Below are 20551 nucleotides of genomic sequence, written 5' to 3' on the forward strand. Positions count from 1 at the left end.
GCCCTCAGCTGGGAATCCTAAATTCCATAAACTCCTCCATGCGGCTCATTTCTTATGCAGCCGATGGAGCGAGTAGAGCTGCAGGCACAGGAGTGGCTCTCAGACGTCAGTGCTGGATGTGACTTTGCAATTTTGCAGACCCCTTTAAGGCGTCTTTCACAAACTCTCCCTTCGATGGGACAACTTTTTTTGGACCTCAGGTGAAGGACACTTTGACAAGGTGCGAGCAAGACGGCAAGACTCTTTCTGCCGTAGGAGTCCGTTTCTCCACCCCTTCAAGACCTTACCCCAAAGGTCAGAAGGGAGGGAAAATGTGGTTCCGAAAATCTCAAGGAGTCACGCCTGACGCACATGGTCAGTTTACCCCCCAGAGGCAGAGAGGGTAATAACAACAGATGCCGTCCTAGGGGCAGAGGGGGTCCACAGAACCAGTGCAGCAGAGAGCCTCTCTCTGACAAGCCCTTCCAGCATCCCTAAGGTGTTGCCCGACTGCCCACCCTTGGAGGCAGTCAGGGGGAGATTGTCACTGTACCCAGAAGCCTGGCTTTCCATTTCTCAAGACAAATGGGTACAGTCGATCATATCCGAGGGTTACAAAATACCTTTCGAGAAAAACCCCTTCCCTCAAAAAGGATCCCTTCCAGACGTTCCACCCGGTCTAAGGGAAATTGCAAAGCTAGAGGTTTCAAAACTTCTAGAGAAAAGGGCCGTCCAGCCAGTTCCAGCAGACCATTTAGAATCCGGAATCTTCTCAAGGTTCTTTTTGGTCCCCAAAAAGACGGGAGACTGGAGACCAATATTAGACTTCAGCAGACTAAACAAGTCTGTCAAAAAGAAGAGATTTCGAATGGTCACACTTCAATGGATTTTGCCCTTTCTGGACAAAGACAACTGGATGTGCTCTATAGACCTTCAGGATGCATACTATCACATAAAAATCCACAGACGCTCCAGAAGGTTTCTCCGCTTTCGGCTGGGGACCAGTCATTTTCAATTCAGAGCCCTGCCCTTTGGTCTCACCACAGCCCCCAGAGTGTTCACCAAATGCATGGCAGCGGTCACGGCTCACCTGAGACGTCAGGGATTCCAGGTGTTTCCGTACCTAGACGACTGGCTCCTCACAGCCACCACCAGGCATCAACTTCTCCAGGCCAGGGATTACACTCTACGTCTCTGCAGCCAGTTTGGGATTTCTGTCAACTTCGAAAAGTCTTCCTTATCGCCTTGCCAATCTATTACCTTTATAGGTGCAGATCTAGACTCTACTCGGATGTCAGCAAATCTAACAAATCAAAGAATCCTGGATATCCAAAATCATGTTCGGATCATCCTATTCAGCAAAAAAACACTTAAATGAAGAAGTCACAGGTAACCTTAAGTCCAGGAGTCCAACAAACGAATTTCCTTAATGCATCTTTATTAATTCGAATAACAGCGTTTTCGCCACTCTTATGAATGCAGCTTCATCAGAGAAACAAGTAAAAGTGCAAAAGGTACACCTTTATAGTAACAGGAAGTGACAAAACACCATGTCTCATACCTTAGATGTAATAAAGGTATAACAATCCTAAACAAGATGATTAAGTTGTTTTTAAAAACTAAATAAAGAAATATGAAATGTTGGGATGAGCAATAGATATATGTTATTACCCCATTACAATAAAATATGTACAAAATCACTGTTAAAAGCAAATATTTAAAACTACAGTGAAATAAATATGTATACAAAAAAATCACAGTAGTGAAAATATCTATCTAAAATAACTTCTAAGCTTTAAAACTGCCGAAATATTACAGTTTTCATTCAATCCTGGGAACTTGAAGGAGTCTAATTTTAGCTGCCATTCAAGTTCCCGGTTCTCTAAAATCAAGGAAAAAGGCCCACCTCGAATGTTATAAGGCACTTGGTCTATGCCCATGAATGAAAAACTGTGTCCTGGATAAATACTTATGTGTTTGGCCAGTGCATTGTCATTTGAATTCTTTCTGATTGCGTAAACTTGTTGGTAAAAACGGTCGTGGGCCTTACGATCCGTTTTCCCAATATAGAAAGCCGGGCAACAGTTGCACAATGCAACATAAATTATAGATTTTGACTCACAGTTTAATTTATGATGAATCAGGTATTTCCTATTCTTAATTGTAAAGGAATTACCTGTCTTACCCACTTTACACCAGTTACAAAAACCACAAGGAAACATACCTTTTTGTCTAGTATATGGAATTTGGGACAGGTTTCTTTGTAATAATTCTTTCAAATTACATCCCCTTTTGTATACAACACGGGGTTGGTCACCTAGTTTCTCTACTAGAAAGGTGTTGTTCGAAATAAAATGCCAATTCTTACGAATAATTGACCAAATGGTCTGAGAATTTACATTGAAAGCGGTGACAAAACTCAAAGCAAACTGTGTTTTACTACGGGTGGTGATTGACTCAGCATTCAGACTTAAATGTAAAGAATTGGTATTACTTGGTTCTTGGCTTATATGAATGTTGCTTTGGTTAAGGATGGGTTTATAAAAACCATCAATCCTTTTCATATCCACTTCCTGAATTAATTCATCAATTAAATCAACAGGATACCCACGGTTGGAAAACATTTCCCTTAAAAGGTTACATTCGACTGTGAAGTCGATAATAGTACTGCACATCCTCCCTGCTCTCACAAGCTGTCCTTTAACAGAACGTTTCTGCTTAAAAGGATGAAAGCTTGAGAAATGGAGCATTGAGTTGCAGTACGTGGGTTTTCTGTAAACAGTAGAGGTAAAAGTATGATTAGTGAGATCCTTGGTCAATTTAACGTCAAGGTAATCAATTTCTCTTACAGAAAATTTAAAGGTGAATTTTAAAAACTCAGTGGTTTCATTAAGTCCATGGACAAAGTAATCAGCTTCATCACTATTCCCTTGAAATAAGATGAAAATATCGTCAAGGTATCTAGTGTAGAGCCTAATAAATTTCGTAAGATGGGGTTTATTCATAAGGAAATTCTTTTCCCAAAATGCAACGAAAAAGTTGGCTACGCTCACACCACAAGGGGAGCCCATGGCTACCCCTTGTTTCTGAATGTAATAATCTTCCCCAAAAATGAAATAATTTGTAGTAAGAACAATGTCCAATAACTCAGTAACCAGATCTATTTCACCGTTAGGAGCATTAAAGTCACTTAGAAGTAGGCCTATCCATTCAACAGCTTCCTGATGTGAAATGGAAGTATATAGGTCTACGACATCTTTTTGCACTTTTACTTGTTTCTCTGATGAAGCTGCATTCATAAGAGTGGCGAAAACGCTGTTATTCGAATTAAGTGGTTTTCGTTTTTTCTTGTCTATTCAGCAAAAAGGTACAAGCCAGGTTGGTCCCAAAAGTGTTAGGCCTAATGGCAGCTGCCATCACACTTCTTCCTCTGGCCCGCTTTTACATGTGTCTCCTACAGTGGATGTTGTTTACCCAATGGTCCTTCCAGCAGTTGCCCATGCGTCACAAGATCCTTGTCACACAGATCTGCAAGAGCCACCTATCCTGGTGGATTTCTTCCCCCCTAGTCCATTAGGGCAGACCATTTGTCCCCCCTGCCCCGGTAGCCACGGTCACTTCGGATGCCTCCCTGATGGGGTGGGGGGAGCATTATCAGGGCAGGATGGTCCATGGCACGTGGCAACCGTTCGAATACCACCTGCATATAAATGTCCTAGAAATGAGAGCAGTGCTTTTAACGTTGCAAGCCCTCAATGACTTTCTTCCTTTCGGAACCATCGCAGTTCACACGGACAACATGTCTGTAGTATGGTATATCAACAAACAGGGCGGGACCAAGTCCTATCCTCTGTGTCGAGAAGCTCTCAGACTTTGGCAATGGGCAATCTCCTCTCAGCGGTTTCTGATAGCAACGCATATCCCCAGAAAAACCAACATCATAGCGGACAGGTTGAGCAGAGATATACTCATGCCTCACGAGTGGTCTCTCAAACAATCTATAGCGGAAGAGATTTTTCAGAAGTGGGGCCCTCCTTGCTGCGACCTTTTTGCTACACCCCAAAACAGCAAATGCCCAGACTTCTTCTCTCTCTTTCCACTTCCAGGCCATCCCCCAAGAGACGCTCTAACCCAGGATTGGCCCCGGGGACTTCTTTATGCTTTCCCCCCTTTTCCGTTGATTCCTCAAGTGCTTCAGAAAGCTACCGACTTGAGAGCCAAGCTGATTCTCATTGCTCCTTACTGGCCTCGACAAATTTGGTTCCCGTTCCTTCATCGACATCTCTTAGTGCAGCCTTGGCATCTGGACCCAGTTCCAGATCTTCTGACCCACCATTCGGGTCAACTGCACCGGTCCATTCGTTCCCTCAATCTCACTGCTTGGTTGCTCCACTTCCTTCCTTAGCCAGGCTTCCTATGATCTCTAATCCCGTTAGGGATATCATAGTAGCTTCTCTAAAGTCCTCTACCAGAAGGATTTACTCTAGCAAATGGCAACGTTTTTCCTTTTGGGCAAGGTCTAAGAACATAGATCCCTTTACTGTCCCTATTCAGTCAGTTTTGGACTTCCTAGCTGAAATTTTTCTCTCTGGTTCTTCTTCTTCCACAGTTAAAGTCCAGCTGGCAGCAATCTCGAATTTTCATGTCGGATTTGCAGACAAGAACATTGTCTCACAAACTTTGCAAAGCCTTTCTCAGAGGGATCTTCCTACTTAAACCCCCTGTTAGGGATCCTCCACCGCAGTGGGATCTAAATTTAGTGCAGGCATCCTTAATACTTCCCCCTTTTGAACCGGCTGCTACATGCTCGTTAAAATTTCTCTCTTGGAAGACACTCTTTCTAGTCGCTATTACTTCGGCTAGAAGGGTGTCTGAACTTCATGCTCTCTGTGTTCGTCCCCCTTACTTGGTCTTCCACAAGGATAGAGTATCTTTGAGAACTAATCCGTCCTTTTTGCCCAAGGTTGCTTCTAAGACAAATTTAAACCAATCTATTGATCTTCCAGTATTTTTTCCCAATTATTCTGACCGGGCGGAACAAAAATTGCATTGCCTAGATGTTCATCGCCAACTCAGATATTACTTGGACAGAACAAAGCAATCTAGAAAGTCTGATCAGCTTTTTCTTTCTTATGCTGAAAATAAGAAAGGTCTCCCTGTTTCTAAGGTGACCTTATCCAGATGGCTGCCTTCCACTATTTCTTAAATTTATCAGCTTGGGGGCAAACAGCTGATCTCAATACCAAAAGCACATTCTACCAGAGGCCTAGCAACATCTACAGCCTTTCAGGCTAGACTACCCTTAGACACTATTTGTGCAGCAGCCACTTGGGCCACTCCTCATACCTTCATCTCACATTACAAATTGGATTTGGCCTCCAGGGACAGGGCGAGTTTTGGTTCCACAGTTCTCAAGAGTCTGTTCCATTGAGCCACCCAGAATAGAGGTGCTAGGGACGCGGTCCCATCCAGCAAGAATGAAGGCGAGATTGACAACTTAACATTTAGAAGTTATGTACCTACCATAACGTTCCATGTTAGTTGTCTTCTCTCGCCTTCTTTCTTGCGTCCCTCCCTCCTGTCCCCCTAGCCTGGACAGACCTTGAACTATCCTTTTCTCTGGGAGATTTCTCCCTTGGACACCAGTTAGCTCTGCACTTAGTTACCTGTGTTCCTCTTACAGTTTTTTCTCAGGTTAGTTGTTGTTCTTCCCTTGGGGGAAGATGGTAGGTATTTTTTCCTCTAGCTACCAAACGAGATCTGGGTAATCTCCGCCTTGCATCATGAAATATGGGGCTGCCTCAAGCTGGTGGAAGTGACTCTTGAGCTTAGCAAGTGCCGAGTCGGAGCCGAGGATCGGTTCCGAACCCATCCAGCAAGAAAGAAGGCGAGAGAAGTCAACTAACATGGAACGTTATGGTAGGTACATAACTTCTAATTCTTCCAGATCCATATCCACATCTGCTGCCTTTCAAGCCAGAGTCCCAGTTGACAGTATTTGTGCAGCAGCAACTTGGGCTACCCCCAATACCTTTATTACTCATTACAAGTTGGATTTGACCTCAAGGGGTAGAGCCTCCTTTGGTTCCACGGTTCTTAGGAGTATATTCCCGTGACCCACCCAAGAAAATGGTGTTAGGGACGCTGTTCCATATGTAAGAATGAAGGCGAGATAGGACTACAAAACATAAAGAAGTTATGTACTCACCATAATGTTCCATGTTTGTAGTCCATCTCACCCTTCATTCTTACGAACCCACCCACCTACCCCATCTGTGTATCCTTGTTGGATCTGGAGACAGGATAGTATTGCCTTTGGTAGGGTGGAGACCTTTCATCTTTGTCGTTTCTTGTGGAAAACTTTCCTATCACTTTTATAGTCAGCAGCAAATAAGATATGGGATTCTTACTAGTGCACAATGGGATACCTAATTTGCCACGAGCCAACTGAGAGACTTTGAACTTTGTAATCAGCCGAGTCGGAGCCGGGGATGGGCTCTGAACCCATATGTAAGAATGAAGGGTGAGATGGACTACAAACATGGAATGTTATGGTGAGTACATAACTTTTTTTCTCACCACCCCAGACTTTATTCTTGCCCAGGTTAAATGAGGTGAGGAATAGAAGTGTGCGCGGATGTTTTACTTCATTTTAAAAGGTATTTCGTCTGTGCTTTGCCTTTCAGCTGTATACATGGAGTGCAGAAGTTAATTGTGGCTAAACTTTCAGTAAGGCTATTGGAAGCTTGAAAAACTTGGATATTTTGCAGCAGTATTACTTTCCTGTCTTGTGACATGAACTTACTCATGTCTGTATTGTTTTGCTTCAAGAAATCTTTTGAAGAAAGATGTCCTTTTATTTGCATGCTGCAGTATTCATACCATGAGGAATTCCTTGTCTAGGTGACCTGAACATCCACCCAGTATACCAAAGATTTAAACTACTGCAAGGTACACTAGACACTGTGTACATAGGCTAGCAGCTGATGTAGGCTGTAAAAGTGACGTCTGCACATACCATCCTCAGAACTCCTCTCCCGCCAGTCCGAATGCCGTCTTCTGCCATTCCTCTGATCGCTGAGTGGTTGCTGTTTCAGACAAGTTCCTTGTTGGGGAATTTAATTGTGTTCTTCTGCTACTGCATGTTTTTCGAGGTTAATGTCATCCAAGAAAGGCAAGTGCCATTGTGGAAGACAAAGTCCACACAGATAACCACAGTCAGTGTTTGTTTTGTGTGGGGTCCGTTCACGACTGTAAGGCTTGCGCGATATGTCGGGCATTTGCCCCGAGACACATTGTCTTTCTGTCCTGACCATTTACCTCTAGAATCAGAGACTTGAGCAACTAGCACCTGCAATGGAGGGTAGGTTGGGTCTGTCCAGTGAGCCTCCGAAGAAGAAGGTAGAATAGATTAGGCCTGAATCTTTGGCTGCGCCTCTGAATCCAGACATCTCTCTAGAGGCCAGTGAAGGCCCAGAGGTCTGTATTGTGGCTGTTTCTCTTTCTGCAGTGGGTACTAGTTTGGAGACTGCTAGGGAGAGTACTATGAGCATGTCCGCAGAGGTTTCGCAGATGTCCGTTCTGAATAGTAAAGTGGAATCATGGCTCATTTCTTTGGTTGCCTCTCGCACTACTTCTCCTTGCTTAGCCACTGAAGGCAGTCCCACGTCCGTGCTGGATACTAGGCCTACATCTGTCCCTTCATCCCAGCCTAGGGTAGATCTACCTCTAAAAAAGAAACAAAAACAGCAACATGTTTCTTCTTCACAGGATCCTTCCCCAGACTAGCAGGCTTGCTCTCTGGAAATTCTTAATGCTTTTCTAGCCTTAAGGCCTTCCTCTAGTCTACCTCTTACTCCATTTTCCCCTCCTCCTTTGCCTGAGAGTTCTGCTTTGGAAAAGGAACCCTTTGAGAAAGTTGTTTCATCTTCAGAGGAGTCTCTTGTTTACTCAGCACAAATGGAATTTCCCTTGGGTTATGCTTCCCCTGAAGTAGATCCAAGTGGTGGTGGTGATTCCCCTGAGAAAGACCTCTCTTTTGGAGAGAGAATTTCCAGAATGAGAGATTTTTTTTGTTCAAATTGGAAAGCTTCCAAGTTTCAGTAGTGCAGAAGAGATACTACAACCTCTTACAGATGGGCTTCCCTTCCCCTTCTGCTGTTCCACCTGTGTTGCCTGCCTTCTGGGTTGCTTTTCTGTCGGCGTCCAAAAGCCCTGCCTCACAACTCCGTGCCCCAAAAAGGTCAGATAGGTTTTACAGGGTCCCAGAGGATGGCAAATTTCTTTTCAAATGTCCTCCTGCAGATCCTGCTGTAATCTCAGTGTCTGCAGATAGGCCTTGCAGGTTTCTGTCTTCTTGTATTATTTGTTTAAGATTCCTACCTCTTTTCCAGATAATTTTAGGTTTAGATGGTAATTTATTACTTATATCTTTATCAAATTTAATCATATTCTAATTTTTATTAATGATGAAAATGATGACATCACTGTCAGAACTAAAAGGAGTGATGAATGCCAGATTTGTAGGAGGATTGTGGGTGTTACATATTTCTGCTGTTTGATGTTGGTCCGTACCAAGAATGGGAAGGTAGAGACCCATCTCTCTTTTAGTTATAACCTCTTTAACTAATTGATCTAAAAGTTGTTGGGGATAACCCCTAATAATAAACATTGCTTTTAACAGTTGGCATTCATCATGAAAATGGTCAGCCCTAGAAACCATACGAGCTGCACGTACTAATTGTCCTTTTACAACAGATTTCTTTTGATGTGTGGGATGATTACTACTGTAATGGAGAAAAGTGTTGGAATAGGTTTCTTTCCTATATATTTTAGCATAGAAAACTTTATTAATATAATCCTTACGCAAATCAACGTCTCGGTACGTTATTCTATCTCTTTTCCAGATAATTTTAGGCATTCTCTTCCGACCTGTTTTCAACAGTTTCTCCTTGTAACTTCATTGACTTGCCAAAGTGTTTCTCGGAATGCTATGGTTCATGGCATCTGTTATTCCCCTTAGCCAGATTTCACATGCGAAAATTCCAGTGGTATCAAATCTCTCTGGTCCCAGCATGCACATCCTCTGGAGTTTGTTCTTCCTCTTCTCCCTTTTCTAAAGAAAGAATTACAGTGATGGATTCAACAAATATGCCTGCATCCAGGCCTTCCACTACAGCTTCCTCACACTGTGCAAGGGTTATCTACCGATGCTTCAGACCTGGTGTGGGGAGGAATGTTAGGAAACTTAAAAGTTCAAGGCCTGTGGTCTCCCTTTATAAGGAAACAACATATCAACGTCAAAGAGATGAGGGCTTTGACTCTTGTTCTGCAAGCTATCCACTCTTCTCTTTGCCCAGGTCCCCTGAAACTGCTCATAGGTTCATAGGTAGGTACTAGGCTATTAGCCCTAGGGCCTATATAAGCCTAGCCAAAAGGTACCCTGGCTTTCGCCACCCAAGAAAATTATTTTCCTGTGCCACTGTCGAGCAGAGCCACAGAAGTGATCCCAAGGGTGAATTTCCTATCTCCCATACAATCATCAAGATTTTTCTAATGAGGAGCTTTGTTTGATATAGATAGGTAGTTTGTTCCAGAGTATGGGAAGTCTCTGGGACAGGAATCTATCCCTCCAGCATGTTCTGTTTATTGTGGTGACAAGGTTTAGGTCCCTAGAGCGTGTAGCTCGGAGGGATTTCTTTAAGTGGCGCATATTCAAAAGCTCTGGGTTTGATATAGCTTTGTATATTAGGCAGAGATCACCTCTGAGTAGACGATATGCGACAGAGTAAAGCTGCAGTTTTTTGAGACGGTCTGCATAGGGCATCTGTTTCAGGCTGGTAATCCTCTTTGTGGGGTATTTCTGCGGCCTTTCCAGTTGTTGTAGATGTCTTGTGAAGTGCATACCAAAAGGGGCGTTGTACTCTATAATGGGGCTAATGAGTGATGAGTAGAGGGAAACAATTACCTCTTTTTTCCTGGATGAGAAACCTTTTGTGATGAGGTGTGCCACGTAGAAAGATTTCCTGACTACTGTGGCGATGTGATTATCAAAGGAGAGACTACTCTCCACCTGTGTCCCACGGTCTCTTATCACACTTTGTGTTAAGTAGACTACCGCCTATGTGGTAGTTCATGGGTACAGAGTTTTTACCAAAAGGGATGACAAAGCACTTTTTGGCATTGAGCTTGAGGCCATGGCTTTGACACCAGGCATCTCTCTCTCAGTGAGGCCCTTTTGTAGGATGTCCACATCGTTAGGAGATTTGATTATGGCTCCTAGGTTGCAGTCATCTACGAACTTTGTTTAGCTAAAGACCTTCTGTGCTAGCCTGTACTTGAGAGAAGGAGATACCAAACAGGAGAGCACCTAGGAATGAAATATCTCCTGACCTTGTATACCTTGATCCTGATGGTAAACATTTTTTTTTGCATTTGGACAATTTCTCTTTCAAAGCTTGCCGTATTTCTTGTACATTCTTTCCACTGATTGCATGACACCTATTAGTTTTACATAATGACCAATTTGCTTCCATATAGTTTCTTTCGTGCATTGGATTCAATTTCAGTTTGGTAGAATTATTGAGTAGTAATTTCGTTATAGCCCCCTGATCAGTGCACATCAAAGGTGGTAAAACTTGAAATGAAGTTGCAATAATTTCCTTAGGAACAGAAGCGAAGTCCAGTATGCTCTGTTCCATGGTAAGTTTGTTTACAGTCTGCAGCAGTTGTTGTTCCTGAACACAGGTTGTAAATTTAATTACTGATGGTTTGCAAAGTCCTCTGCTACTGTTGTGTAACCTTGGACAGTGAGAGAGAGAGTTATAACTGTGCATTGTTATTCGGTACTTAGTACTTGTGTCTTTAAGTGATAGTCTTGCATTGCACTAACTGTTGTGTGTTAGCCTGCCATTAGGATAGGAAGTGTTACGTTTATATGACCGTTAGTACTTTGGGACATATTACATTAATAGTGTGTTGCATAAATTACTGCTGATCCATATATTTGCAGGAGATTGTGCCTTTTTGATGAATGTTTGTGTCTTGGATCCTTTTGGCTGGGGGAGAAAATTGTATTTGCAGGAAGTTGCATGAAGTTGCATGTGGTGGTCGAATTTGCAGTACATCATATGTCCTTAATTGTCTGTTTCCCCTGATGTATTGTATTGCTTATCTTTGCATGTACCAGGAAGTCGATGACTAAAATGTTTCTTTTACAGAGTATGATGGAGAGTGATGTTGAAACTTCGAGCACAGCCTCCTCTCCTCAAGGTTCTAAAAAGTCCCACACAAAGCAGTTGTCTGATCACAATGAACTTGAAGAAGATGGGAGAGCATCACTAGATGTAAGTGTTTAACTGTAAGAGAGAATATCACAGTTGATGTTTTTGTGTATTCGTTTTTTAAGGAAATCTTACAAAAAGCAGGGCATAACTTTGTTTCCAGGCTTATTAACTATTAGAAAAACAACTGAAAATGATATGCCCCATCCATGCTCAGGAACACAGAGAAGTAAAGCCCAGACTAAGATGACCCGAGTTTTGACTAGCACTTTTGACATTCGAAGAGCTGGCAGGAAAGATGGGAGTGAGTGGCCAGCACCAGCATGCCCATCCAGGTGGAGAGGGTAGTTCCTGTCAAGCAAATTGACAGCATATAAGAGCATGCTTGCATGACATGGCCAGGGCTGTCAGAGTAGGCTGAGTGAGCCCTAACTAGTAATTTTAGACTTTACAGCTTGTAGGTGGAAGTAGACAAAAGCAAGGGGAGAGGGTGTAGGACACACCAAGGTGACGTGTGTGCCCATATCAGCCATTGGGGTGAGGTTAGAGGCTTGTAGAGAACTCGCATTGCTGGGCTGCCAGTGAGGGCAAAGAGTACATTCACAGTTAACTGAATCATTGCCTCTTTTGGTTGCTGTCACACCCTATACTGTAGACAGTCAGCACAGGAGAATAAATGGGCTCAAAACACATTGGAAAGGTTTGATGGTTAGCAAGCACAGAGACAGAAAAAAGAGAGAAGATTAAGTAGTAAAAGTGTAGATATGCTCCAGAAATGTAATTTCTTGCCATGTTAATGAAGAAAGAGTTTTGCCAATCTTTGTTTTTTGGGTTTTGAACACTATGTCCATATGAGTGTGTGTGTATACACATGTGCACTTTGTGTGTTTGTGTTAAAATATATGGGTGTATGTTTATATGTGCATATATATATATATATATATATATATATATATATATATATATATATATATATACATACATACATACATACATACATACATACATACACACACACATATACATCTGTATCTCTCTCGCTTTCTCATATGTATATATGTATCTATATATCTATATATATTTTTTTTTTAGAAGGGAAGTTATCTAGACATGTGGCCGCCATCCTGATTAATAAAAAGGAACTTTATAGAGACATTCAGCAATATAAGTACGAGCTAAGGTAGCTCTAACATATGCCAATCTAGTACTTTGTGCTTGGGAAGCTGACATTTTATCTAAGCTAGAGAGTTTCAAGTTCGTCAGTAATTACAAGCGTTTTATTGACTATATTTTTTTCTTGTGGAAAGGGTCTCTTATGGAGCTAGATTGTATATTCTGGCTCACCTGATCAAGAAAACAGTTTTTGGATTTTTACTGTCTTTGGAAAAAGGAATGTAGTAAATTTCTTGGACATTACTCTGACCTTAGATCCCGTTACCTACAGATTCCCTTCCAACATCCATAGGAAAAGCACTTTTCGTAACAACTACCTTGATTTTTCGAGCCAACCTCCTCCCTTTATGAAAAGGAACATAGTCAAGGGGCAATTTGTATGTCTTAGTCGCATTGTGAGTGATGATGATGTTTTTTCTAATGAAAGTCAGTTTCTGAAACATCTTTTTGTTGACAAACATTACCCTGAAAATCTGGTTTCTGATGTTATGAATGAAGTTACTTCATTTAGATACAGTAAATATCCTCCCATTCTTAAATTTGATTACATTCCCAAGTCTTCAACTCCTGCTGATGACCTCACCAGATTTCCCTGTCCCATTTCTGTAGATGCAGAACCCATTAGGAGCATTTTGTCTAAGAACTGGGATATTATTAAGAGTAGCCATGAATTGTCCAAGGTATTGGGTGACACCCCTAGTTTTAGTTACAAGAGAACTAGGTCTCAGAAGAATCTTTTTGAAAAAACATCCCCTTTTCTTCTTAGTTGTCGTCTTGAAATGACAGGGATGTACAACTGTGGCAAATGTGTTTGCTGCCCTTTTATTGCTTTGGGTGCTAGTTTCCAACTTCCCAATCCCAAGTTTCTGATGTAGTTTAGTGATTCTTTTGATTGTAATAGCACTAATGTTGTCTACCTGGGACTGTGTGATGAATGCTCTGCCTTCTATGTAGGTAAAACTGTTAGAAAACTTAGTGATCACTTTAAGGAACACCGTCAAGCTATAAGGAAAGGTGACTGGAAAAATGCTTTGGCTAGACATACACTTTCTAGCTCCCAGTGCAGCAAAATTTTGTTCCAAGTACTAGATTATGTGTCATTACCTTATGGAGACTGCAATCCTTTACTAGATGGCAAGTTAGACTTCAGGCTGACACGCCCCCTGGCCTTAATGGGAATCTCAATGTGAGAAGCATTCTCAAATGGATCAGATAGGAGTGGTAGTTCCCTCTCAAACAAAACCCTACAAAAATCTATCCCTTGCAAATTTAGGTATACCAACTTCGGAACTGCACTATAGTGAGGGAGAGGGTGAATTGTACTGCAATCTCCATTCAAAAACTTTCAGGTCTCTCAACCATATGAATTTTGTGTTTCTGAAAACTCGATCAACTGATAAGGACCCATTTGTGTGTGCGTCTGTCTCTGTCTGTATATGTGTGTGTGCGTGTGTGTATGTATGTATGTCTATATATATATATCTATGCGTGTGTGTGTATATGTATATATATATATATATATATGTGTGTGTGTGTGTGTGTTTATATGTGTGTATATATATATATATATATATATATATATATATATATATATATATATATATATATATATATATATATATATATATATATATATATATATATATATATATACGTGTATATATATATATATATATATATATATATATATATATGTGTGTGTGTGTGTATCTATCTCTGTCAAACAAAGCTAGAAGAACCAGTAGAGTCACCACAGAATCAGGCATAAACTGACATTTATTCCACGAGTATAAACGAAATTAGGAGAAGTACTTTCGGGTTCTAAGACCCTTCTTCAGATCCACTATAAAGATATCACAAACCTATATTTGAAATATCAGATACCAATAAAAGTTATTTTTTGCACCAAAAACCATAACCAGTCATTACACAAATTATTCTAAAAGATAAAGCACTTTAACGCTCTTACTGGATAAAAGTTGTAGAGCTTAAACACTCTAGAACTATACCATTGACATCACTGTCAACATATTGCCAGTCATCTTTCAACATTCAATATTTTATCAAATAGAAACTTCAAAATTGAACTTATCAGAAGATCAGCATTCAAATAGTTAAAACCAGAACATCCCATGGACCAATAGTTACATTACTAGCAGCAGACAATCAGCAAAGGATGCTACATACTAGATTAAATAAAAGGCAATATGCTAATCTTGCATGATCCAATAATGTAATTCTTTATCACTGCCATTCAGCAGCAGCCATGGCATTTCATATCAAATCAAAAAACATGGATCTCTTGACCAATAAGATAGTATTCTAACCACCTATTGCCAATTCAATTCAGTGTAATGCTATTCTGAATAAGAACCTAAACACAACATTAAAGAGGTCCGTATGAGACTGTATTAAAAATAATAATATCACGTTCAGCAGTATCAGGCTGTTAAACAATACACGTTAAAAAATACAAGTGTCAGACACATCACCTAAAATCGTTGTTGCATTCTGGCGGCACCCGAACTTCAACATGATATAAATACTTAAATTAAAAAACAAACATAATAACAATATACAACGTGAAAGTAATGATGTAGAATACCATTGCTTAACAAATCATCATAATAAAAGTGGGTCAGTGGGCGATAACACTGTTCTTACTCAAAACCAATCATAAACAACCATTGCATTTCCCAGCAAATTAGATCCGCAGACCTCATAACCCATAACTAAAATATCCATAATACTAATTGGTAGTCATATTTGAGGCTGTACAGCTCTAAACACAATGTAGATCTAAATAAAGAGTCCACATCATAATTTAACAGCGGACAATAAAACTTAACAAATCATCGTAATCAAATAAATTAATATTTGTTGAGCTTTATCGTCATCAATATGACTGGCAATTTATATAACCATCCTTTGCATAATGCTGTCAGTGTTTCCCACCAAGTGTGTGTTAATGATGTCAGATCACTCCTAGGTAACAAGAGTAATGCGAAATGGTTTAACTTGTCTCAAGAGGAAATTGCTACCTTCAAAAGAACTTAGTTTGGATAAGTCTTTACATATTATGAAGGCTGATAAAGGCACCGGTACTGTTGTCATGGAACAGGTTAGATATATTTATGTGATTAATAAATGTCTGGATGACAACACTTTTTATAAATGTGTTTGTTTAGCTGAAGTTAACGATTATTGTTGCTATTAATAAGTTTCTTAGTGACTGCCTTACTGACAGCAGGATAACTCCAGAGGAATTTCATTTCATGTCTGTCAAAAGTCCATGTCTGGGGAAACTTTTTGGAATTCCTATAATCCACAAGGATCATGTTAACCCTCCTTTCTGTCTGATAGTCTCTATTAGAAGAACTAAGACTGAAAATATTTCTTAATTTGTGGATATGGTTGTCAACACGATTGTATAAGGGACCACATTTTATCTAAAAGATGCTTGGACATTTTTGAATGAATTGCAGAGGCTTCCTATTCATGACTGCTTTCTAGTGACCCTTGATGTAGTTGCTCTTTATGCAGATATTCCCCACTTTGAAAGTTTTCAACTTACCAAGAAATTCCTGCTGTAATACTCAGGGCTAAGCTATAGTAAAATTGATATCTGTGAGATGATTTCAGTTGTTCTGCTTAATAATTTCTTCCATTTCAGTAGTCACATCTTTGAACAACAGAGAGGGGTAGCTGTGGAGGATAAAATAGCACCATTGTATGCTAATTTGGTCATAAGTGCTTGGGAGATGTATACTCTTCAAAAAGGTCCCTGCACATAGGTGACTGCACGGCTGCAAGAGACAAAATTCAAGAAAATAATGAGCCAGCAACTGTATGCTGTAACAAATATAAAAATATATTTATTAAGTTACATTGAAAAGAGCAAGAAAGAACAGACCAGTTTCGGCTAGAATAATTTCAGTGCCTTCATCAATGTTAAAAACAGAAGCATTCATTTGTACCTTTTATACAATAGTACAAATTAATTACATACTATGATTGGTTTACCTCATAAATATTCATTTAGTCTGGGTGGGAAAAGTCCACCCAGTTTGATGATCCATTTTTTCTCTTTAACATCCAAAGTAGATTGCCACCCCGGTTTGTTTGATCTGTCACCCAAAATTCTGTCTTGGTCTTTCGGCTTTTCCTGGTTAGGGGTCGCCACAGCGGAACTCCGGTCCACTAATGATTGGCAGTAGATTTTCATGAACGCTGAGGTGCCAGCTAGACGTTCAACCTTCAGCGAAGGCACGCCCATTTACGCATGTCTTTTGAACGCCCACCCAACTGCAGAGAGGACATGCAGACTCCACACAAAAGGCACTCCCCGCACTCCAGCCGAGAATCAAACGGGAGAACCACTTGCTGTGAGGCAACATCGCTACCGCTGCATCACCCAAAATTCTGTCAATAATCATAAAGTTGAATGAAGCTGTGGGGTGTTTGATAGTGTGCTTATACAGAGCATTACTAGTTCTCTTATGTTTAATATCACTTAGATGCTCAGAGATCCGCTATCTAAGTGGCCTGGATGTCTGACCTACATAAAATGCAGAGCAACTGCTTGAGGCCAAGTAAACTAGCCAGTCACTGCTACAATTTGCAAAAAATTCAATGTCAAAAACCCCACCCCAATGTTAGAACTAGTAATGCTCTGTATAATCACAATATCAAACGCATTCAACTTTATGGATGACCGATCAACCAAAGCGGGATGGCACTCTACTTTGGATGTTAGAGAAAAAATAGATCATCAAACTGGGTGGACTTTTCCCACCCGGACTAAATTAATATTTATGAGGTAATCCATCACGGTATGTAATTAATTTTTACTATTGTATAAAAGGAACAAATGACTGTTTCTGTTTTTAACACTGATGATGGCTATGAAATTATTCTAGCCGAAACCAGTCTGTTCTTTCTTATTCTTTTCCATGTAACTTAAATATATTTTTATATTTGTTACAGCATACAGTTGCTGACTCATTATTTTCTTGAGAGATGTATATACTCTCAGTTTTTCCAGGTTTTCAGCATGTACTTTTTTACTGCCACTATATTGATGATTTATTTTTCATTTGGAGTGGCACTTTGTCTCAGCTTGAGTCTTTTCTGACTGATTTATCTGGCAGCATCAGTTTCTTATCCGTCAGTGTTTCTGGTATGTGCCACAGAGTTGAGTTTCTGGATGTAGATAATCAGCTTGATCCGGTTATCAAATCTTTCAGCTCTAACATATTTCGCAGAAAGGCCTACCCTAATACCTATCTGGACAAGACTAGCCAGCATCCCCATTTTATGAAAGCAAATGTGGTCAGACAACAGTTCATCAAGCTTTCTTGCTTAATCAGCGAAGACTTGATCTTCTTGAAGTTTATTGGCCATTTTGGGTTAATTTCTATCTCTTTCATTTCCCTGCTATAAACCTGCATTTGCAAGGTTTTTGTGCTAGTATACAGCTCAGCAAGCTCCTGCCTGGTGCCTTGCAGAGTTCTACAGCAGCAGAGAGACAAAAGGGAGACTTTAGAGTGATTAAGTATCATTTTTCTTCATTTTTTTTGCTGCCTTTAGCTAATTCCACTTAAAACGCCGATTTTCTAGAGTTTCTGTGATTTAAAAAGCTTGTTTCAGCTACATATTATACTTATCTTACTGCCTGCACTTCAACAAAGTCGTTTTTGTGTTTAAATTACCTATTTAACTGTTGTAGGCTACACACTCAAGTGTGATAGCCATTTCTGTGCATTTAAAGTATTTTTTTGATAGCATCTGCTTTATTTTCTGAAAAAAAAAAAATACTTGTTTTCTTGCCTTTCCAAGCTAGTGTATAGTCCAGTTTTCAGGTTAGTGCTAAATTCAGGGCTGTGTTACAAGTTTCTGTGTTTGCCCATACCTTGGATAGAAGGAAGTTTCTCTGTTCACTGTGAGGGAGAGAGCTTTGAGCAGCCTATCTGTCCCTGGAGGAGTGGTTTCAGCCCAGAAATTAGTAGTTTATTGGTCATTTTGGGCTAATTTCTATCTCTTTCATTTCTCTGCTATAAAACCTGCATTTGCACTGTTTTGCGCGCTGGTTAGCTAGGATACAATTATTCCCAGCTCCAAAAAGTCTACTCTTCAATTTTTTCCATGGAGCTAGACAAACTTTTAACTTGAGCACTCAAACCATTCACTTCTCATATAGGCACTTGCTCAAAACTCATAGCAAGCACTAATAAACCTTAGCACTAGACCCCCCTATACTGTAGAGGAGGACAAGGGTCTCTATTCAACCTTACCATCCAGTCAGTAAAACAGTTCACTGTACCTATCCAGGCATGTCCAAAGGGCAGTTTCAGGTGTACTGTCTGGTCCAACTGATAAATCTGGGCATTTTGAGGTAATGTTACAATTGCCTCATGTACACAGACAGCCCTCTCCTCCTTCCACCAAACACTAATACATGCGAGAGATGCAATTATACAGCCAAACTGGAGGCTAAGCTGTCGCAACCCAAGACTGGACTAGGCAGTCAAGAGGAGAAGGGAATTACTTGCATCACACCACCAGTCTCACATAGACCTATGAAACCAGGCCGGCAAAAAACACACATAAATACACAAAAACATACTCAGAAGCTCTAAATAAAAATCTGCAAAAGCAACAGAGACTTCCAAAACAGACATCCATAGGTTCATAGGTAGATACTAGGCTATCTGCCCTAGGGCATTTATAAGCCTAGCCAGAGTGTATTTGGCTTCCGCCTCCCTATTATATTAGCCTACTGTGCCTCTGTAAAGTAGGTCACAGAAGGTACCCTTTTAAGATTAGTTTACTGTGCCTCTGTCAAGCAGGGACACAGAAGAGATCCCAGGGGTGAATTTGCGATTTCCCATCCACGCGTCCAGATTTCGCTTGAAGAGGGTCAGCGAGAGGCTATGTCTAACATCAATTAGGATTCTATTCCAGAGTGAGGGGAGCCTCTGGGAAATTAATCTGTCCCTCCAGCATGTCCTATTTATTTTTGTGCTGAGGTTTAGGTCCCTGGAGCGTGTAGCTCTAAGGGACTTGGATTTTTTGAGGTGGAGCATGTCCATTAATTCTGGGTTTGACATGGCTTTGTACGTCAGGCATGGATCGCCTCTGAGTGGGCGGTAAGCAACTGAGTAGAGCTGGAGTTTCTTTAGTCGAGCTGCATAGGACATCTGTTTGTAGCCCATAATCCTCTTGGTGAGGTACTTTTGGGTCTCTCCAGTTGCTGCTGGTGTCGGGTAAGGTACATCCCAAAAGGGTCATTGTATTCAATTATGGGCCTGATGAGTGACGAGTAGAAGGGCACAATGACCTCTCTTGATTTAGATGCGAACCCTTTCATGATAAGGTGGGCTATATAGAAGGTTTTTCTAACCACTTTGGCAAAGTGATTATCAAAGGAGAGATTACTATCTACGTTGGTCCCCAAATCTCTAATTACGTCTTCCGCACTTAATGGATTACCACCTATGTGGTAATTTGTGGCACATTGTTTTTCCCAAAGGGGATGACTATGCACTTTTTAGCATTTAACCTGAGGCCGTGGCTCTGGCACCAAGCATCTGTCTCTGAGAGACCCCTTTGGAGGATGCTTGTGTCAGCTGGAGATTCGATTATGGCTCCCAGTTTGCAGTCATCTGCGAACTTTGTCAGCCATAGTCCCCCCTTGTTATCCTGAACCTCAGAGAAGTATATGCCGAACAAGAGAGGTCCCAGAACTGAGCCCTGTGGGACGCCACTTGTAACTGGTTTGGATTCGGACATGGCACCTGCGATTCTGACCATGTGGGTTCTATCTCTGAGCCAGTTTGCAATCCATCTTGTGATATAGGGGTTGATATTTAAGCTGGTAAGCTTATTTATGATGCCCGAGTGGGTTATTGTGTCGAAGGCGTTTGTGAGGTCCAGGTAGGCTGTGTGGACTACCTTGCCCTCATCTGTGGCTTTGGTAGCTGTTTCAAAGAAATCAACTAGGTTTAAGAGGCAAGACCTGCCCTTAACAAAGCCGAATTGGGTAGGGTCCAGTGTCTGGAGGCTCCCAATGTCTTTGTTTATGAGTTCCATGATAATACGCTCCATAGCTTTACAGA

General features: G+C 40.9%; 1 protein-coding gene across 2 annotated transcripts in view; it reads left to right on the forward strand.

Moving 5' to 3' along the window:
* GON4L (gon-4 like) overlaps window positions 1-20551 on the forward strand; it is a 3426849-nt gene that overhangs the window by 1294569 nt on the left and 2111729 nt on the right. For both annotated transcript variants that reach the window (XM_044080158.1, XM_044080159.1), the window contains one exon: window positions 11199-11324. In XM_044080158.1, the coding sequence (XP_043936093.1) occupies window positions 11199-11324 (126 nt within the window). The remainder of the gene's footprint in view (window positions 1-11198; window positions 11325-20551) is intronic.

The sequence above is a fragment of the Protopterus annectens genome, chromosome 8.part0 (assembly GCF_019279795.1).
Source record: "Protopterus annectens isolate FY-2018-M chromosome 8.part0, PAN1.0, whole genome shotgun sequence".
In the NCBI taxonomy this organism is placed as follows: Eukaryota; Metazoa; Chordata; order Ceratodontiformes; family Protopteridae; genus Protopterus; species Protopterus annectens.